Raw genomic sequence first — 18,781 nt, 5'->3', positions numbered from 1 at the left:
TACTTTGGGACAATGCTTCTCAAACTTTAATATGCATACAAATCACCCAGAGATTGTATTAAATGCAGATACTGATTCAGTAGATCTTGAGGAGGAGCCTAAGAGTCTGCATTTCTCATAATTGCCCAGGTGATGCCAATGTTGCTGGTCTCAGACCAGGAACAGGAAAAGAAAGAAGGAAAATAATCCTAGCTAAAAGGTGGGAGATGAACTACTGAGCAAAGATATAGGTAAGCAGGTAGTCAAATCTAAACAAATATCTGTATAACAATAAATATTGCTAATTTGAAAGATTAAAGAAAAGGATAAAACAAAAAACTGGAAAAAATAGCATTTAGGTTGGTAAGGTGATGACCAAAGTTAAAGAGTTCAAAGGTCCTTATATTGTTTCGGAGGGAAGAATTAACTTGGGATATCGTTACGAATGCTTCAAGGGTGACCACTAAAAGAACAAAAATAGAATATGCAATTTTCAAGTCAGTAGAGGGGAGAAAATGCAATATGATAACATACTAGATAACAATAATTTTTAAACCTTAATATGAAAAAACAAAAGGCCATGAAGAAAAAAACAGGAAAAAAGAAAAAGAAAAAATAGAAAGTGGAAACAAGTAGAAATGTTAGTAATTTAATAAATGTAAATGGATTAAACTAGCCTGTTAAAGTTGATTGGATTAAAAAATAAATAAAACCCAACTATTTACAAGAGACATACCTAAAACATAAGAATATAGAAAGGTTTAAAGAGATAGAAAAAAGACAAATCATCAATGTCTGTAACCTGGTGATGATATACCATAGTTTTGCAAAGTGTTAGGAGAAACTGGGCAAACTATACAAGAAATTTCCCTGTATTATTTCTTACAACTGTGTATAAATGTACAATTATCTTAATAGAATTTCAACTAGAAAAAAAAGTCAGGCAAATGTCAACTAAAAGACAGCTGTGGTAAAATCTCAAACTTTAGTGTGCATCAGAAGCACCTGGAGAGTTTGTTAAAACAGATTGCTGTGTTCCATCCCCAGTTTCTAATTCGGTAGGTTAAGGGTGAGACCAATTTATAGCAGGTTCCCAGGTAGTGTTGATGCTAGTGGTTGGAAGACCACACTTTGTGGAACCTTGATATGATGTAATGAACCTCTAAGTACTAACCCATTTAGGCAATTTTTTTTTTTTTTTTTTTTGCCCGCACTGCGCGGCTTGCAGGGGCCACCGCAGTGAAAGCGCTGGGTCCTAACCACTGGATCACCAGGGAATTCCCCATTTGGGGAATCTTGTTTAAGATGTCTCTGCAATTTTTTTCTGAGGGAGTAAGAGGAACTGGAGTATCTTAAAACAAAATTTTTTTTAAACTTTGTATTGTGTGCAATTTTTAAAAAATATATTTATTTATTTTAGGCTGCATCGGGTCTTAGTTGCAGCATGTGGGCTCTCTAGTTGTGGCCCGTGTGCTCAGTAGTTGCGGCAGAGGCTTAGTTGCCCCGCAGCATGTGGGATCTTAGTTCCCCAACCAGGGATGGAACTCGCATCCCCTGCGTTGGAAGGTGAATTCTTAACCACTGGACCACCAGGAAAGCCCCTAAAGCAAATTCTTACAGCAAATCATTTCATCTGTAAACACTGTTTTAAACATTCTTAAAAAATCTTAACCTTGGCGGTCCAGTGGTTAAGACTCTGCACTTGCACTGCAGGGGGCGCAGGTTCCATCCCTGGTCAGGGAACTAAGATCTCACATGCCTCAAGGCACCACCAAAAAAATAAATAATTTTTTAAAAAAGTAATTAACCTTGATTTATTATGGAAGAATAGAAACCTGTCTCCAATAATTTGAGAATACTCATTTGCCTCAAGCACACACTGAACATTTCTAAAGGTTGACATGGGACATTTCTAAACATTGACCACTTTTCAGACAATAAAGCAAGTCTCAACAAATTTCAAGCAATTGGTGTCATATGGAATATTTTCTCTGACCAAAATGCAACTAAATTAGAAGTCACCAGCAAAAACTTTATCTATTTACCTTTCTATCTTAAACATAAGAAGATAGATAAATCAATTTTAATCCCCAAGATCTCAATATTTGAAAATACACTTCTAAATAACTTCTGTTTTCCAGCAATAACTCTACACTATGGAAATGTATGAACCCCTAACCATCTGTGCCATATAGGTGTACTGAACTGCAGAGTAAAATATACTTATTGCTTGGGTTGCAGTGAAAAAAAGCCTGAAAGCTATTGGCCTAGAAAAACCCTTACACATGTATATTAGTTTCAAGAAAGTTCATAGCAGCATGTTAGTAATAGAAAAAATTAAAAACAAACCAAATATCCATTGACAGGTGAATGTGTATGGAATATTAACACAATGGGATATTATGTAACATTGAAAATGAATGAACTACAGCTCCACACAACAGTGTAGATGAACCTTAGAAACATAATATTGAGTTGCAAAAGCACCTTGCAGAAAGCCTCATAAGATGTGTTACTATTTTTAGGAAGTTCTAAAAAGAACTAAATAATACATTGTTTAAGAAAGGGGCTTCCCTGGTGGCGCAGTGGTTGAGAATCTGCCTGCCAATGCAGGGGACACGGGTTCGAGCCCTGGTCTGGGAAGATCCCACATGCGGCGGAGCAACTAGGCCCGTGAGCCACAACTACTGAGCCTGCGCGTCTGGAGCCTGTGCTCCGCAACAAGAGAGGCCGCGATAGCGAGAGGCCCGCGCACCGCGATGAAGAGTCGATGAAGAGTGGCCCCCGCTTGCCGCAACTGAAGAAAGCCCTCGCACAGAAACGAAGACCCAACACAGCCATAAATAAATAAATAAATTAATTAAATTAAAAAAAAAAAAGAAAGTATACATACCCAACAAAACTATTAAAATAGATATGAAAATGGCAACGACATCAGGTTAGTGTTTTTTTCTTCTGGGGAGAGAGGTAGGGGAATAGGATAGGAAAGGAGTAGCCCAGGTACATGAAAAGGTATTGGTGATGTATAGGGACCAGGTAAATTTCTGGGTTGTTCAAGACCATCTATTTTGTTGCTGAGTTTCATTGCACACAGATATCCTTTTTTTGAGGAAATATTGCATACCAAAACAATTTTAAAGAGGAAAACTCCGATTTAGTAAACAAGAAGCAATACTATTAAAATTCTATTTGTAGGGAACAAAATATTCAGTGAATTTTTATTCTACGTCAGAGAAAATTCTGGAGCCTAAGTACTCAAGGACTGGGATCCTCAAGCCTTCAGATTTTCCCATTGTCCTTCCCCAGGAGGATGACTGTGACTCTCAGTCATTCAGAGCCTGGGAAATATAAACAGGTCCCGTCCCGGACAATGCAGGCAAGTTGGCATAGTTTTTGTTGACCAAGGCTTCTTTTCTCCCACTCCTAAAGAATTGCTTCAAATCTGCATGCCCCTCATTATTTCCAAAGTGTTCTGATGCTTAGGGTGGGAAAAGAATGTTTTAAAATTTTTATGGGTAAATCTCTCTGCATCCCTCCAGCCATGTATCCTTCTTTTTTTAAAATCTGATTACAGAAATATGTTAATTGTATAAAATGTGATTACAGAGGTTAAAATCACTTGTAATCTCATCACCGAATGATAATCACCCTTGACTTTTTTGGTCTCTTTCCTTTCTGTCTCATTTCTGAGTAAATGAATACCTATAGTTGGTTAATTTATAAAAATGGGATCATAGTCACTGATACGTGGAAAACTGTAAGATTGAACTGAGTGAGTATAGATGAAAAAGAGAAGAGGCTCAAAGACTGAGTCTTAGCTAGGGCACAATTAGAAAGGTTGAAGAGAAGAGGAACTAACCAAAGAGACTGAGAAAGAGCAGCCAGTGAAGTGGAAGGGAAACCAGGAGAGTGTATAGTGTCTGGGAAGCCAAGAGAAAAAAAGTATTTCAAGAATACTGAGTCAATTGCTATTGATGGGTAAAGAGAAATGACCATTGGATTTAGCAAAATGGAAATGATTGGTGACCATGAGATATTTCCATGGAACAGTGTAGGCAGAAGCCTGACTGGACTGGGACCAAGAAAAAAATAAGAGGAAAGAAAATGAAATCAGGGAAACAGACAAAACTTTGAAAGAGCTTTGCTGTAAAGGAAAGGTGAAGAATGGAGGAGTAGTTGTAAGAAAGTGTTTTTTGTTTGTTTTTAAAGTGAGATAAATAACATCTTGTTTGGATGCTAATGGGAAAGATCTATCAGAAAGGGGAAATTGAGGGTGCAGGAGAGAAGGGAGAGAATTACTGGAACAATATCACAGAGTAAGGTGCTGGCGTGGAAGAGTTAGCCTCAGATGGAATCATGGGCAATTCATCCATTGTTACAAGAGAGAAGGCAGGGTATGTGTACACAAAAGTGTTTAGGTGGGTAGAGATGCTGGGAATTTGTGGACATACTTTTCTGATTGTGCTTATAATTTCTCAGTGAAACAAGAGGAGAAGTCATCTGAGAGTGAGGGTGGAGACAGTACTGGCAATTTCAGAAGCTAAGAGAATGCTTGCTTTGGCAACACATATACTAACATTGGAACAATACAGAGAGGATTAGCATAGCCCCTGTGCAAGGATTATATGCAAATTTGTGAAGCATTCATTAAAAAGGGGAAGGAGAAGAAGAAGAAGAAGAGGAAGGGGAAGGGGAAGGAGAAGAAGAAGAGGAAGATGTAGCTAATAGGAAAGTATGAAATAGTTGTCTAGGAGAGTGAAAAAATAAATTCACTAAAGAAATATAATATGATTGCCAGGCATCATCAATGGCCCACTTGAAGTACATAGTCACAAATTTAAAATGAGAGCAGCCAGTATGGTTGTGCTTTTACCCCAAACACACTGAGCCACCTGGATGTAGACACAGAGTAGGCAGAGATACAAATGAGATCAAAACTCAGATTTTGGTCAAATGAACAACATTTTCTCTATGATTTTACAGCTTCATTCTTCCTCAAATTATTTCTTTCATGGAAAATAGGATGAAACATATTTCTACCAATACAAAATTTTATCAATATCTACTCAATACTTGCCTCTTCATTCTGGTCTTTCAGTTTCATGGTCATAAGTTTCACTGTCTACCCATTCTGACCCTTCAATTTGATTCCTCAGGTTAGTCATCCAAGATTTCATCAACAGTTTTCACACATTGATTAATTTCTCCTTCCTTATCACTTCCTTTTGGGCTTTTTGGCTTAGTAAATTCTTGGGTATCCTAAGGATAACATCTTTCCATGTTTAATCTTGTCCACAGACCCTTTTTCCCTACCCTTGAGTAGGACCTGGGAAACATATGAACACCTGATGGGACGTAATTAGTTCCTAACTCAGCTCAAACTTTTTCAGAATTAGTTTGTCCAAACAATGACATAATTTCCAATAAATATCCACTGATATTGTAATGATCTTGATCTATCTTTGGAAACACTTTTTACATGGGAAGAAAGTTTTATAGAATTTTAATTAGAAAATATAGATATTACTGTTTTATGTACTCAGGTTTAAATCAGAGGAAGCTCATTATTAATCATGATCTGATAAAACTGGAATTTCAGAAAGGTGAAACAATGGAAGTAGGGAGAATAGATGGAGGTAGAAAATGCTAATGATAGGTTAGAAAGTTACCCATGGTTCAAGAAACTTAAGCGAGACAAAAGAGTGTGTATAATTGGCCATGTTTGATCAGCTAAGCATTTGATGTTTGTAATACAAAGAAAAGCTTCTCACTGAGACAGTCCACACTGGTACTGTGCCTGTTAGGTTTCCCTTTATTCAGATGGTCTTCAAAGCATAGTAATGCCTTGATTTTTAAGTAATTTTAAGCAGAGTATGAAGTGAATTGTTCTTGAGTCATTTGACAAGTTGAATTTTAAAAATCTGTATCTTTAATATGAGTATTATCTAAACAAATTCTGCTTAATTAACTGCTTCATTGCCCAGATGCAGCAGTTATTTTATCTGAGTTTTAATTAATAGCTGGGTGCCCTTTGGGACTCTAAGAGAGGAACTTCCAACTCTGATTCCAATCACTATGTTATATCTGTAGTATTTCTGGAAACATATAACAGTCAGTAAGTGACACACAGCAGGAAAGAGTCCATCCTTGGAATCCTTAGGGGTTGGAGGAGATTTTTGTTCCCATCTGACTTTTCTCCAGAGCCACTAAGGAATAGGAGGCCGAGAGGGCCAGGGTTCCTGCAATGACTGTGGTACAGCATCTTTCAGTCCTCAGTCCCTGAGCCAGGAGGAAAGAAGCACCTCTGACTGCTCCTCCCAGTGAATCCCATAGGACCACAGAGGAAGGGGTGTGGTTGAGCAAACAACTCAGAGTGGAAGAAGATCCTCAGTAAGAGCGAGTAGAAGTTCCTCTGGGGGGACCAGGCCCAGCTGTGTGCAGCCACTTTGGGTTGCACACTAGTTGAGGGACTCCCACTTCCTGTGGAAATTCTAGTTGGGTCTATGGAGCTGTTTAGAGGATCCTATTTTTCTTAGAACCTCTCTTGCCCTCTTTCCTTCTTTCTACTCTCTCAACTGGATTTTCTAAACCTCTTGCATTGATCTATGCCCATAGTACAACCCATGTATCAGTCAGTGTCCTCCAGAGAAACAGAACCAATATAATACACACACACACACAATTCCTTTATTTTAAGGAATTGGCTCATGTGATTGTGGGGATTGGCTAATGTGAAATCTTGCAGGGCAGACTGGGAGGCTGGAAACTCAGGCAGGAGTTGATGGTCCAGTCCTGAGTCCAAAATTTGTAGGGCAGGCTGGCAGACTAAAAACTCAAGCATGATTTTATGCTACATACTTGAGACAGAATTTCTTCTCCAAGAAATCTCAGGTTTTGCTATTAAGTTCTTCAACTTATTAGATGAGGCCTATTCACATTATCAAGGTCATCTCCTTTACTTAAAGCCAACTGATTGTAGATGTTAACCACATCTATAAAATACCACTGCAGCAATACTTACATTAATGTTTGACTGAATAAATAGATAGCATAGCCTAGCCAAGTAAGACAAACCATCATACCTCCATATAAAAGTAATTACAAAAAACCTATATTTTATTGGGCATTTACTATGCACCAAATATAATGCTAGGCATTTCACATGAACTGTATTATTTAATATTCACAACCCTGTGAGGTAAGTATTATTAATCCTGTTTTACAGATGATGATACTGAGGTTTAGAGCAGTTATGTAATTTGCTTAGTCACACAATGAGTAAGCCGTTGAGTCAGGATGCAAACCTAGGCTTGTCTGACTCCTGACAAGTCCATGTTCTAGGGAATCTTTTTGGTCTCGAATAGATCTCCTGTGTATGCTTAGTCCCCAAGTCTCTGGTGAAATCACGGAAACTACCTCAAAGCCAAGAACCCCAGGTCTGAGTGGCCAGCTCACTCACTGTTATCTTCAGTTCTAGCTCTCAATTTCCAAGACCACATGAATTTCCAGAGAAATTAACCCAGATAAATTCCGGTGGTGAAGTTAAGCAATTTAAGAGTGAGAGGAAAGCAAACCTAACCACTCACTCTGGTTTCGAAGACAACACCCACAGGCTGAAATATCCACTCTCCATGTTGGCTTGTCTAACATTGCCCACATTCATAATCTGCTACACTATCAGGATTTTGCAAACAGACTCTCTTAACTATTAACATTTGAATCACTAAATCCTTCAAGTTTGTCTTTGAGGCCCACCTCTTCTCAATTTTCTAACTTTTTCTCTGTTTTTATGATTATCAGAAGTCTGTTCATTGCCCCCATATTTTCTCCTTCATAATCTCATTCAAAACCTCTTTTTAAGAAAGGAAGGTTTAAAATTATTCACTCCATGGTTATCTTTACCAGCAGTATTTGTATTTACATTTGAATAAAACCTTTACTTATTTATTTATTTAATTTTTGCTCGCACCACGCGTCTTGTGGTATCTTAATTCCCTGACCAGAGATCGAACCCTGGGGCACAGCAGTGGAAACGTGGAGTCCTAACCACTGGACCATCAGGGAATTCAAGCCTTTACTTAAATGACTAGATTTCTTGTGTGTGTGTGTGTGTGTTTTAATTTATTTATTTTATTTATTTTACTTTTGGCTGTATTGGGTCTTTGTTGCTGTGCGCGGGCTTTCTCTAGTTGCGGCGAGCAGGGGCTACTCTTCGTTGTGGTGCGCGGGCTTCTCATTGCGGTGGCCTCTCTTGTTTCAGAGCACGGGCTCTAGGTACGTGGGCTTCAGTAGTTGTGGAAGCCCGAATGACTAGATTTCTGATCACGGAATATTAGGCAAGAGCTGAGGAGGCATTTGGTAGCTATGGAGCCTTCAGGCTGTGGTATTCTGAATAATCCCTTGTTATCATTTGCCTGCGCCTACCTTGTTTATGTCTAGCTCTATTCAGGAGAAACTCCTTTTGTGTTCAGGTACACTGACACTTTCCCCCTATCCATTTCAAGAGATAAACTTGAACACTAAGAAGATTATGAAACATTAGCATAGAAACTGGGTTTATATGTATTTCCATTAATATTTCCATCAGTACTGCTAATAAGAATGAACATTGAGTATTCATTTAATTCTCACAGTAACTCTGGGAGGTAGGTACTATTATTATTGCCATTTCTCATATAAAGAATTTGGGGCTCAGAGTGAAGTAAGTCAGAAAGAGAAAAACAAATTCTGTATGCTAACACATATATATGGAATCTAAAAAAAAAAAAAAAAAGTGGTTTTGAAGGACCTAGGGGCAGGACAGGAATAAAGACGCAGACATAGAGAATGGACTTGAGGACATGGGGAGGGGGAAGGGTAAGCTGGGACGAAGTGAGAGAGTGGCATGGACATATATACACTACTAAATGTAAAATAGCTAGCTAGTGGAAGCAGCTGCATAGCACAGGGAGATCAGCTCAGTGCGTTGTGACCACCTAGAGGGGTGGGATAGGGAGGGTGGGAGGGAGATGCAAGAGGGAGGAGATATGGGGATATATGTGTATGTATAGCTGATTCACTTTGATATAAAGCAGAAACTAACACACCATTGTGAAGCAATTATACTCCAATAAAGATGTTAAAAAAAAAAAAGAATTTGGGTCTCAGAGAGATAATAAGTGCTGGAGCCATGCTGAAATCTAGAAGCTGCTCACCCTAAAACCCAGGCCTTCACAGGTACAGCTTAACATTTATCCCAGAGAAACAAGGTGCAGAGGAATAGAGTAAATTATAATAGAGCAGAACATAAATCAGTTCTGGGGAGATTTATCAAAGTTGATACTTGGGCATATCAGAATTCCATTCTTAAGCCCCAGTTAACTGCTTAAAAATTAGATATATTTCTCCAAAATTTTGGAGATGGAAGAGAAAATTTTAAAAAGCACAATTAGTAGATTCTTTAAGGTAATACAAAAAGCCAATTCTTGGGACTTCTCTGGTGGCACAGTGGTTAAGAATCTACCTGCCAATGCAGGGGACACGGGTTCGAGCCCTGGTCTGGGAAGATCCCACATGCTGTGGAACGACTAAGCCTGTGTGCCACAACTACTGAGCCTGTGCTCTAGAGCCCACGAGCCACAACTACTGAGCCCACGTGCCACAACTAATGAAGCCCGTGCACCTAGAGCCCATGCTCAGCAACAAGAGAAGCCACCAGACCTTGCTCGCCGCAACTAGAGAAAGCCCGTGTGCAGCAAGGAAGACCCAATGCAGCCAAAGATAAATAAGTAAATAAATTAATTTTTTTTAAAAAGCCAATTCTTATTACATGGGTTTAAATTTCCAAATTATGAAGTTAGGCAACAATTACCCTTCCTTTTGACAGGTACTGTCAGGTTTGACAATCCGTGTTAGGCAGTCCTCTACCTTGCATTAAAAATTCTCTTTGAGGATTAGTTCAGATTCAGCTGGGGAACCCCCTTTCCTCTCAGAGAGCTCAATCCCTCAGTTTCTGAGATCTGTAAAATACAATGTCCTAATCAAGGTTTCTGTTAATTCCCAGTGGCTTCTGATTTCATGGCCATCTCTGCCTTTGGCTCATATTTTGGGGCTTGCTGTTTTTGTTCCTCTTTCATTAATGCCTTCCCAGAACTCAGCCCTTCATGAGCTTTCACAAGAAAGTCACTTCCACCAACATTTTGTGAATTTTAGTAGACTTCGCTGAAGATATGTGGGATCATGGTGAGAGGTCAATTCATAGAAAGCTTCACTTTTCTCTCTCTGCTTTCCATTCTCTCTCATCTACCCTACTCCCTTCCAGAAGCAAAGCAAATTCTTCACCTGGCTTTCTGCATAGCAATTTAGCAAGCTTGATGCTTGAACATGTCCTTGGGATATCACTCTTGACACCAGCACCTTAACCAAGTATTTTCTTCTCAAGTGCTCTCCTTGAGAAGAATTCTGGTAGGAAAAAAAAAAAGTTATCTACTCCGTTATAGAGAAAAAACTTACTTTGTTCTGGGAAAAAGGACTTATGAGTCATTAACAAATGTGTCAAGTAATGGTAACAGCAAAATTTTAAAAGTCTTCTATCTAGAAAGTCATGTTAATTTTATACTTTTGGCAGATGAAAAATTATTCTTATACTTGTGGTTTTAAACCAAAGAGCCATTTTATACATCTGAAACTAACACAATATTGTTAATCAACTATGTTCCAATATAAAATAAAAATTAAAAAAAAATAAAACAAAGAGCCATTTTAGACTTTTTTTTTTTTGGACTGGGCCTTTACTTCACTATGACTGGGATGACACCATGTTTTAATGATTACTTCCATGATTAAATGGCCAAAGTACGCATAGTGAACTAAAAACAAAGAAGTTAAAACTACACTTAAGTACCCATACTAATGCTGATCAGAACCTGTTATTCCAATGTAAACACTGCAATTACATTGGTTGCATGAGACTTGAAGTTTAGCAAAGTTCAAAGACTCTCAATTGCACCCACTCAAAAACTGAAGATAAGACTGTAATCATCAAGCCAAGTCAGGAAGCCAAATGTTGTTGGGTCATTGCAGATAAGGAACTAGTGATGGATTTAGGATTCCTACATGGCAGGGGCCTGGGACAGGCAGCTTTCTAGGGGGGAAGATAGGGTGAGAGAACAGGTCTCGAAGCTGCATTTATATAACACTTTACAGAAATTGAGAAAATACTAATTGTCTATTCAATGACTGCGGTGCTAATGAACATTGTGCAGATACTAAAGCCCATTCTCCCTCTTTGACACTACCCTGGCCCTGAGGCCCATAATGGTCTGGAGTCTTTCTGGTTTGGCGGTTTCAAATTTAAAGCTATCCCAGAAGTGATTCAGTCACTTAAGGTCTTCAGAACATACAAAGTCACTACAACTGAACCTCAGATATTCTTGAAAAGGTGTCCCACACTAAGCTGGTCTTTATCTCAACCAAAGAGTGGCAACAGGTATTAATGGGTTAAAGAGATGGGGCAAAAATTAGGAGACAGTGGGCCTAGGCGATACAGTCAATTCCGTGCTGGAGGCAGAATGTCTATCTATCTGTGTATTATAGAAGATTGAAATACAAAGGACAGTTGTGGCACACATATAGGTCATCTCATATTTTAGGGCCAAACATAGAAGTGCACATGGATATGAACTGTATAATGTCTATGAAGTCCTGTGCTTACTTCCTGTTTTGTTTTTGTTTTTGTTTTGTTTTTTTGTGAAGTCGCTTACTGACACCTACTGACTGTCATTACCCACGTTCTCTCCCTGAGGCATTCCTCCCTATCCTCCCTACCCCACCTGAAACATACACACAGACACACATGCACAAACCCTAAAACTGACCTGCTCCTGACCCTCTGTTAGTGGAAACAGAGGAATCCTTAAAAACTTCCCCCAGCTTTTCATTTGCATACTCCTCCCGTACTTCCCATATTTTGGGACAGTAGCCAGTAGCTGTGCCCTTCTTCAGGTACACTTGGACGGAGAGGAGAAAGTCATTTGTTCATTTCCCTACTGGCCTTTCTCTCTTGAAATACAGCTTTATCTTCTGGCAGCTTTCTTTCTTTCTTTTTTTTTTTTTAATAAATTTATTTATTTATTTATTTTTGGCTGTGTTGGGTCTTTGTTGCTGTGTGTGGGCTTCAGTAGTTGTGGCACGTGGGCTCAGTAGTTGTGGCTCATGGGTTCTAGAGTGCAGGCTCAGTAGTTGTGGCTCATGGGCTTAGTTGCTCCACAGCATGTGGGATCTTCCCGGACCGGGGCTCAAACCCGTGCCCCCTGCATTGGCAGGTGGATTCTCAACCACTGCGCCACCAGGGAAGCCCCTCTGGCAGCTTTCTGAGTGCAATCCTCCTTCTGGTGCACAGAGGCACTGCAAGCAATACCAAACTACCCATAATCAACTGTAAACTTATAAACATCAAAAAATACCTCACGTAAAATTAAAAGACGAACAATCATGCGTATCCAACTACACAAAAGAAGGAATATTTGAAAATGAAGACAGTTAAGAAAACGTTTGGGATGTGTGGTCAGAATACATTTATTGACTTTTTAATTGCTATTTTAAATTTTATTTAATATAATTTTTTAATAGTAGAGGAAAGAAAAGAGCAAGAATTCAGTCCTGGTTGAAGTCCCTTTTAAAGAGGTGGTTATAGAAGCTGGAAAAGAGCCACAGAAGGTAGGACCAGAGGTCAAGACCAGAAAGAAATTGAATATTTCTTTTTTCTGAGATACTCTAAGCATAACTTGTAACATGAGCCCCAAAAAAGTACAGTTATTATGTAGCACAGTTCCATACACACCAATATATTTGTTGTTATAATTATTTTATGGTTTCTCAAAAATTGGTTTAATTAGCATAGATGATTGTTTTTTTGTTTTTTGTTTTGTTTTTGGCCACACTGCTTCCCCAACCAGGGATCGAACCCATGCCCCCTGCAGTGGAAGCACAGGGTCTTAACCACTGGACTACCAGGAAAGTCCCTAGAATATTGTATTTTTAATAGATGTGTGTAACAATCTCTCCCATTCTACATGTGCTTCTAGAACCATGCCACTTACTGGGTAAGAGGTGAAGTCCATACCTCTTCTCTGCTTGGGTGGGCCTTTGTGACTGCCTTGTCCAGTGGAGTACTGTAGAAATCACACTATGCCATGCACTTCTACCTTGTTCTCTTGGAACTCTCAGTCTAAGAACCAAGTCACCATTCTGCGAGGAAGTCATAGAGAGGCCCACATGGAGAGGAACCAAGCTCCTAGCCAATAGCAAGCCCAAATTACCAGCCATGTCAATGGGCCATCTTGAATGTGGATCCTTCTGGCCCCAGTTGAGCTGCTTTAGCTGACGCCAAATGGACCAGAGCTAAGCTGTCCAAATTGAGACCTACCCAAATTACAGATTCACAGCAAAATAAATGAATGATATTATTTTAAGCCTCTATGTTTTGAGGTAGATTGTTACATACCAATTGATAAATGGGATAATCAGAATAAATGATCAGAGATTATCATGTGCCTATCATGATATTATTCTCATTTCATTTATCATTCAATTTATTGCATACCAAGCTCTGTTCTTCATGCTGGTGATACAGCAGTGATTGCAACAGATAATGTCCCTCCTTTCCTTAAGGGAGTGCTTGCTGTAGGGAGGGCAGACAGACTATTAAAAAACTAACAAATAAATTGATAATTGCTAGGTGGTAATAAATGCTTTGTAGAAAAAGCAGTCTATGGGGAATAGAGAGTGATGGAGTGTTCTATATTAGATGGAGTGGTTAAGAAGGGCCTTTCTGAAAGGAAGACAATTGAATAGACTTGAAAGAAGTAAAGCAGCACATACCATGAATATCTGGGGGATGAGCTATCAAGACAGAGGGAATAGTGCAAAAGCTCCAAGATAGGCATGGCTTCGAGGCCAGAAAGTTGGAGTAGAATGAGGAAGGGATGGAATGAGAGGAGATGAAGTCAGAGAAACATAGGGGCAGGGACAGACCCTGTAGGGCTTCATAGGCTATGGTGGGAACCTTGGCCATTGAAGGGTTTTGAGGACAGAAGTGACATTATCCGACATATTTTTAAAAGATCAGTCTGACTGTGTGGAGAATAGATTGTAGGAGTGCAAGGTTTGAAACAGAGAGAACTGCTAAGAGGTTAATGCAATGATCCAGGTAACAGATGATGGTAGCTTAGACCAGGGCATAAGAAGTGGTCAGATATTTTATCTACATATATGTATAAAAGTACAGCCACCACAGGAGTTCCCTGGTGGCCTAGTGGTTAGGATTCTGGGCTTTCATTGCCATGGCCCAGGTTCAATCCCTAGCTGGGGAGCTGAGATCCTGCAAGCCATGTGCTGTGACCTAAAAAAAAAAAAAAAAAAAAAAAAAATACAGCCACCACCAGGATATGGATGTGGAACTTGATTAGAAGAGAGGCATCAAGTATAACTCTAAGGCTTTTGGTGTTATTTGCTCTATAGCAAGTACATTTCATGTACTTGTCCTGCCTTCCATTGGAGCTCCTAGAGTCATTCTGAGTATTCACTCATCTAATGGCTATGATGCCAGTGCCAAGTGCCATTCAAGACACTGTGCCTTTAATCACAGACTCTTCAAGATGCTGACCCCTCACAGAAATGCAGGAACGACTCAGAACATTATGACCATCGCTTTGAAGTTGTCTGTAACAGATCTAATTACACCTTGTTAGCAATATTTCCTTGAAGAAGTTGACTCAGGAAATAGGGAGAATCCAGAAGCTGGTTTTACTGTCATGTCCTAAGGGGAGAATCAGCCACAATAATTTATGTTGTTTCTCCCAAAGAACTTGGTGGGCTTTCTTGTGTGTACCTTGGGTCCTCCTTATATTCCCGAAGTAACTGAAGAGGGAGACAAATATTATTAGTGTCATTTAACAAGTGGAATCTCAAAAGGATTTATGGAGTTTGTCATTAGTCATATATTTTAAGCCTTGAAGAACTGGCAAAATAAGACTATAGTTAATTTTGATGGTTCCAGGAAAGAAGAAGACACATACTTTTAATTCCCAGGTAGGTTACTTACCACTTAACAAACTCCTAGCCGGCTGCTTCTTTCCCCTAATATCATACCCCCATGGATTTTGTGGCAGTAATAGATTTTATTAGGTGAGCAGGTAGGTGATAACTGCCCTGAAAGCAGCGCTGACCTCTAAAGTTTAGCAATCCCTAGACATTCAAACTTTTTCTTAATAACTTACTATAAATCTAGTCTCCAGGAAAACATGTAAATATTACTGAATCATTTAAACTTTTTGACTTTCATGTATTAACTAACCATCTAATAAAGTGGTTCTGGACTTCTCAGATTTGTCCTGAGACTGTCTTCTTTAGCTTAAAGGGCTTCTCTCCTACTTCTAATAATATGGGCTTCATCTGGTGAACAAGCTACGTTCCTTAGTTCAAACTGATCAGAATTTTGTTAAGTCTTCATTTTCTGGAAGTTTGTAAAGCTTCAGGTTCATTTTGATAGCTTAAAAGATGACAACAGTTTACTAGCTGCAGTTTCACCTTTATTTTTAAACAAAGTCAATTGTCGTTAGTCTAAGCCAAAGAATGTTTACCCCTTAGTCAAACAAAAATACATCAGGGAATATATTCCAAAGTCAAATATACACATTTATGAATTTTTTAGAGTACAAGGTCCTTCTTTTAGTACAGTTTTAAGGCAGGCTTAGATTCGAAAAATCCTTGTGTTCCACTGTGATTGGCTGTGGCATACTTTTCTTCAACCGTAAAATGGGGATGATGAACTACTGCTAAAGCAGTTTTGAGATTAAATGAGAAAATGTAGTAAACGCTTAGCATAGACTCTGGCACTTAGTAAGGTCTCAGTAGATGTTTGCTATTTCTAACATATATGTAGAAATCCTCCAACTCCCTTTCTATTCCCCATTCACTAACCTCCCAATCAAGTCTGAGTCATTGAGGCCAGTTCGGAAGAACAGGCCAATAGGGAGGAGCTCAGATATTTCAAGTCAGGTGATCTTCGGTGGTTGTGATGTTTCCAGAAAGTACCTCCCCTTAATCCAGGCAAGAGGCGCTCTTGCCAGGCCCCTTGCCTTGGTCCTGTACTTAATAAAACCCTGCATATCACAAACATACAGAAAAGTAAATTTATCAAGGAATGTGTGGCTATGGCTGCCTCTGTCATTTAGGACTTGGCATTTAGCTCTCACCAGAAACTCTAAGCATCTGCCCTGGTAATGAACACCTTCCAGGCCCCAGGGAATTGCTGTTCCACATTTCTTGTGCTGTGTCCTCGACACAAAAGGCAATTGTGTCTGAATGTCATGAAGGTTTTAGGTTTGTGCTGTTGTTAACATTTGAAACAGATACTGCTTTGGAGTACAGGAGGATTTGAGTAAGGGAAATTTTTTTTTAGGAAAGACAAGAAAACAAATTAACTTGTTGAATCCTTTCTTTGTGATAACGGGAACACAGAAGATTCTGGAATAATGAAGTTTCATGACGGAGTAAAGCCAAGCCTCCAATTTCTTGCTTATCTTTATGTTCCAGTTCCTGGTTCCAGAGGTTTTTCATTGTGTTAAAAGTTAGATTTGATTTAGACCAGACGTGAGAGGCTGTAGAAGAGTAAAGTGAAACAACAGAAAGTGCTCAAATAATGAGCAAATCAGTCTTCGGCAGAAAAAAGTGAATTTTAAATTTGTGCTAATTTTTTAATATGTAGTATTACTTGCTTTTAATCATAGTACAAGTGTTTAAACCCCAAACAGATCTTATTTGTAAAAATATGAAAATTGTAGACAAATTTTTTTCTAAATTGAATGAAACTGCATGAGGAATATTCAACAAATGTGACACTCTAGTGAAATATAGGGAAATTAGAAGAAGGAAACGGAAAAGTTTGCATGAATGTGAAGAAGAAAACATGTACAAATAAACCTAAAACTAATTTCGATAGAGATTATTTTCTGACCCTGATAGGTCCGTGTATATAGTCTGATTGAAAAGACATTTGAACAAATTGAGCAACATACTACTATTTTTGTTTTCCTTTATTACACCCCATCATTGAAATATTGTAAGAAGAATAACAAAACTTGGGTGGATGTGGATATTATTGTAAGAGACAGAGAAAATTGCAATAAAACTGGCAGTGGTTTATATAATACCAAAATATCTGGTAATAGTTTCTATTGTATTCTATTGAAAACAATAATTTATCATATATGACACCATTATATTGCTTGAATGTGATATGTGAAAAATCCTGGTTCATTTCCAAATCTAAGTATTGCCTTATGAACATTATTTAAAATTCCAGTTTCTCTTGCTTCAGCACAGCAAAGTTTCTCCAAATTGAAATTAATAAAAATTATTCAAGAACCACAATGACCCAAGAAAAGTTGTCCAATTTGGCCTTCTTATATGTAGAACACAAATGACGAGCTATCTTGGTGATGACAACACAGAGATTTTGCTGAAATGAAGAGATAAAAAGGAAGTTTTATGGAATAAATATATTATAATTTATGAATTTTGTATGTCTTTATCTTATTAGTCATTCAAACATAAATAGCCTATCAACAGAACACCCAGACATGCTCAATCATAATTATGTTTGATTGTCCTTGATATTTTGCTGACTTTCAGTCCCATAAAAATCATAGCTTTATACATTTTCCTGTTAAGAAACAAAGTTTATTCTTTCATTGAAGACGAATTATTTTTTTCCTAGATAAAAATACAGGTTTAAGGGACTTCCCTGGCGGTCCAGTGGTTAGGATTCTGCACTTCTACTGCAGGGACCACTGTGGGAACTGAGATCCCACATGCCAACCGGTGTGGCAAAAAAAATACAGGTTTAAAATGTTTCTAATGTGTTGATATCAAAAGAGGGGATCCAACCATAAAGGAGTTGACCTATTTGCTATCCTTCAGTGTATAACCATAAAGTCATGTAAAGCAAAAACCAACTGCAGGGACTTCCCTGGTGGTGCAGTGGTTAAGATTCCACACTCCTAATGCAGAGGGCCCGGGTTCCATCCCTGATAAGGGAACTAGATCCCACATGCATACCGCAACTAAGAGTTTGCATGCCACAACTAAGGAGCCCGCATGCAGCAACTAAGACCCAGCGCAACCAAATAAATAAATAAATAAATAAAATATTAAAAAATCTGTCATCATCATGATTTAATAAAAAAACAATTGCAAAGAAAAAACATTTTGAGATAACTTAAGATGCTTTTTGATCATAATTATGGTGGTTTCAATAAAGAACTAGCTGATTAGGGCAGTAGGTAGGTACCTCAAATTCATAATATATGAATATATATAACATATATGGGAAAATAAATATGGGAAAACTTTCCATATTTTGTTGTTAAATCATCACTACCAGAACTAAAACTGCTGATTTATTTGATAAAACTGAGTTTGCTTTCATTTCAAGTAATAAAAGAAATATTTCCTATTCTAACAGGAATCAATGTTTTATTTTTAATAATTTCCCTTTTTTTTTTTTTTCCCTTTGGCCACACTGTGCTGCTTTCGGGATCTTAGTTCCCCCACCAGGTATTTCACGGGCAGTGAAAGCACTGAGTCGTAACCACTGGACCACCAGGGAATTCCCAATGTTTTATTTTTTATCTTGAAATAATTTCAAGATCACAGATTGGTTGTAAGAACAGTACAAAGAATTTTCATACACCCTTCTTCCAGATTCCCTATTGTTAACATTTTAACACGTTTGCCTTATCATTTTCTTTCTCTTTACGTA

General features: G+C 38.4%; 1 protein-coding gene and 1 non-coding gene across 2 annotated transcripts in view; both read left to right on the top strand.

Annotated features, from left to right (window-relative positions):
• The window catches only part of RPL5 (ribosomal protein L5), a 49,653-nt gene that overhangs the window by 17,117 nt on the left and 13,755 nt on the right, over nt 1-18,781 (top strand). The window contains exon 2 of the mRNA XM_061183908.1: nt 14,479-14,681. Within this exon, the coding sequence (XP_061039891.1) occupies nt 14,479-14,681 (203 nt within the window). The remainder of the gene's footprint in view (nt 1-14,478; nt 14,682-18,781) is intronic.
• LOC133089232 (U6 spliceosomal RNA) lies at nt 4,530-4,634 on the top strand. The gene has a single exon (XR_009700613.1). It is a non-coding gene; the product is annotated as a U6 spliceosomal RNA (small nuclear RNA).

The sequence above is a fragment of the Eubalaena glacialis genome, chromosome 3, assembly GCF_028564815.1.
Source record: "Eubalaena glacialis isolate mEubGla1 chromosome 3, mEubGla1.1.hap2.+ XY, whole genome shotgun sequence".
NCBI classification, from domain to species: Eukaryota; Metazoa; Chordata; class Mammalia; order Artiodactyla; family Balaenidae; genus Eubalaena; species Eubalaena glacialis.
This window is presented reverse-complemented; position numbering and strand designations above follow the sequence as displayed.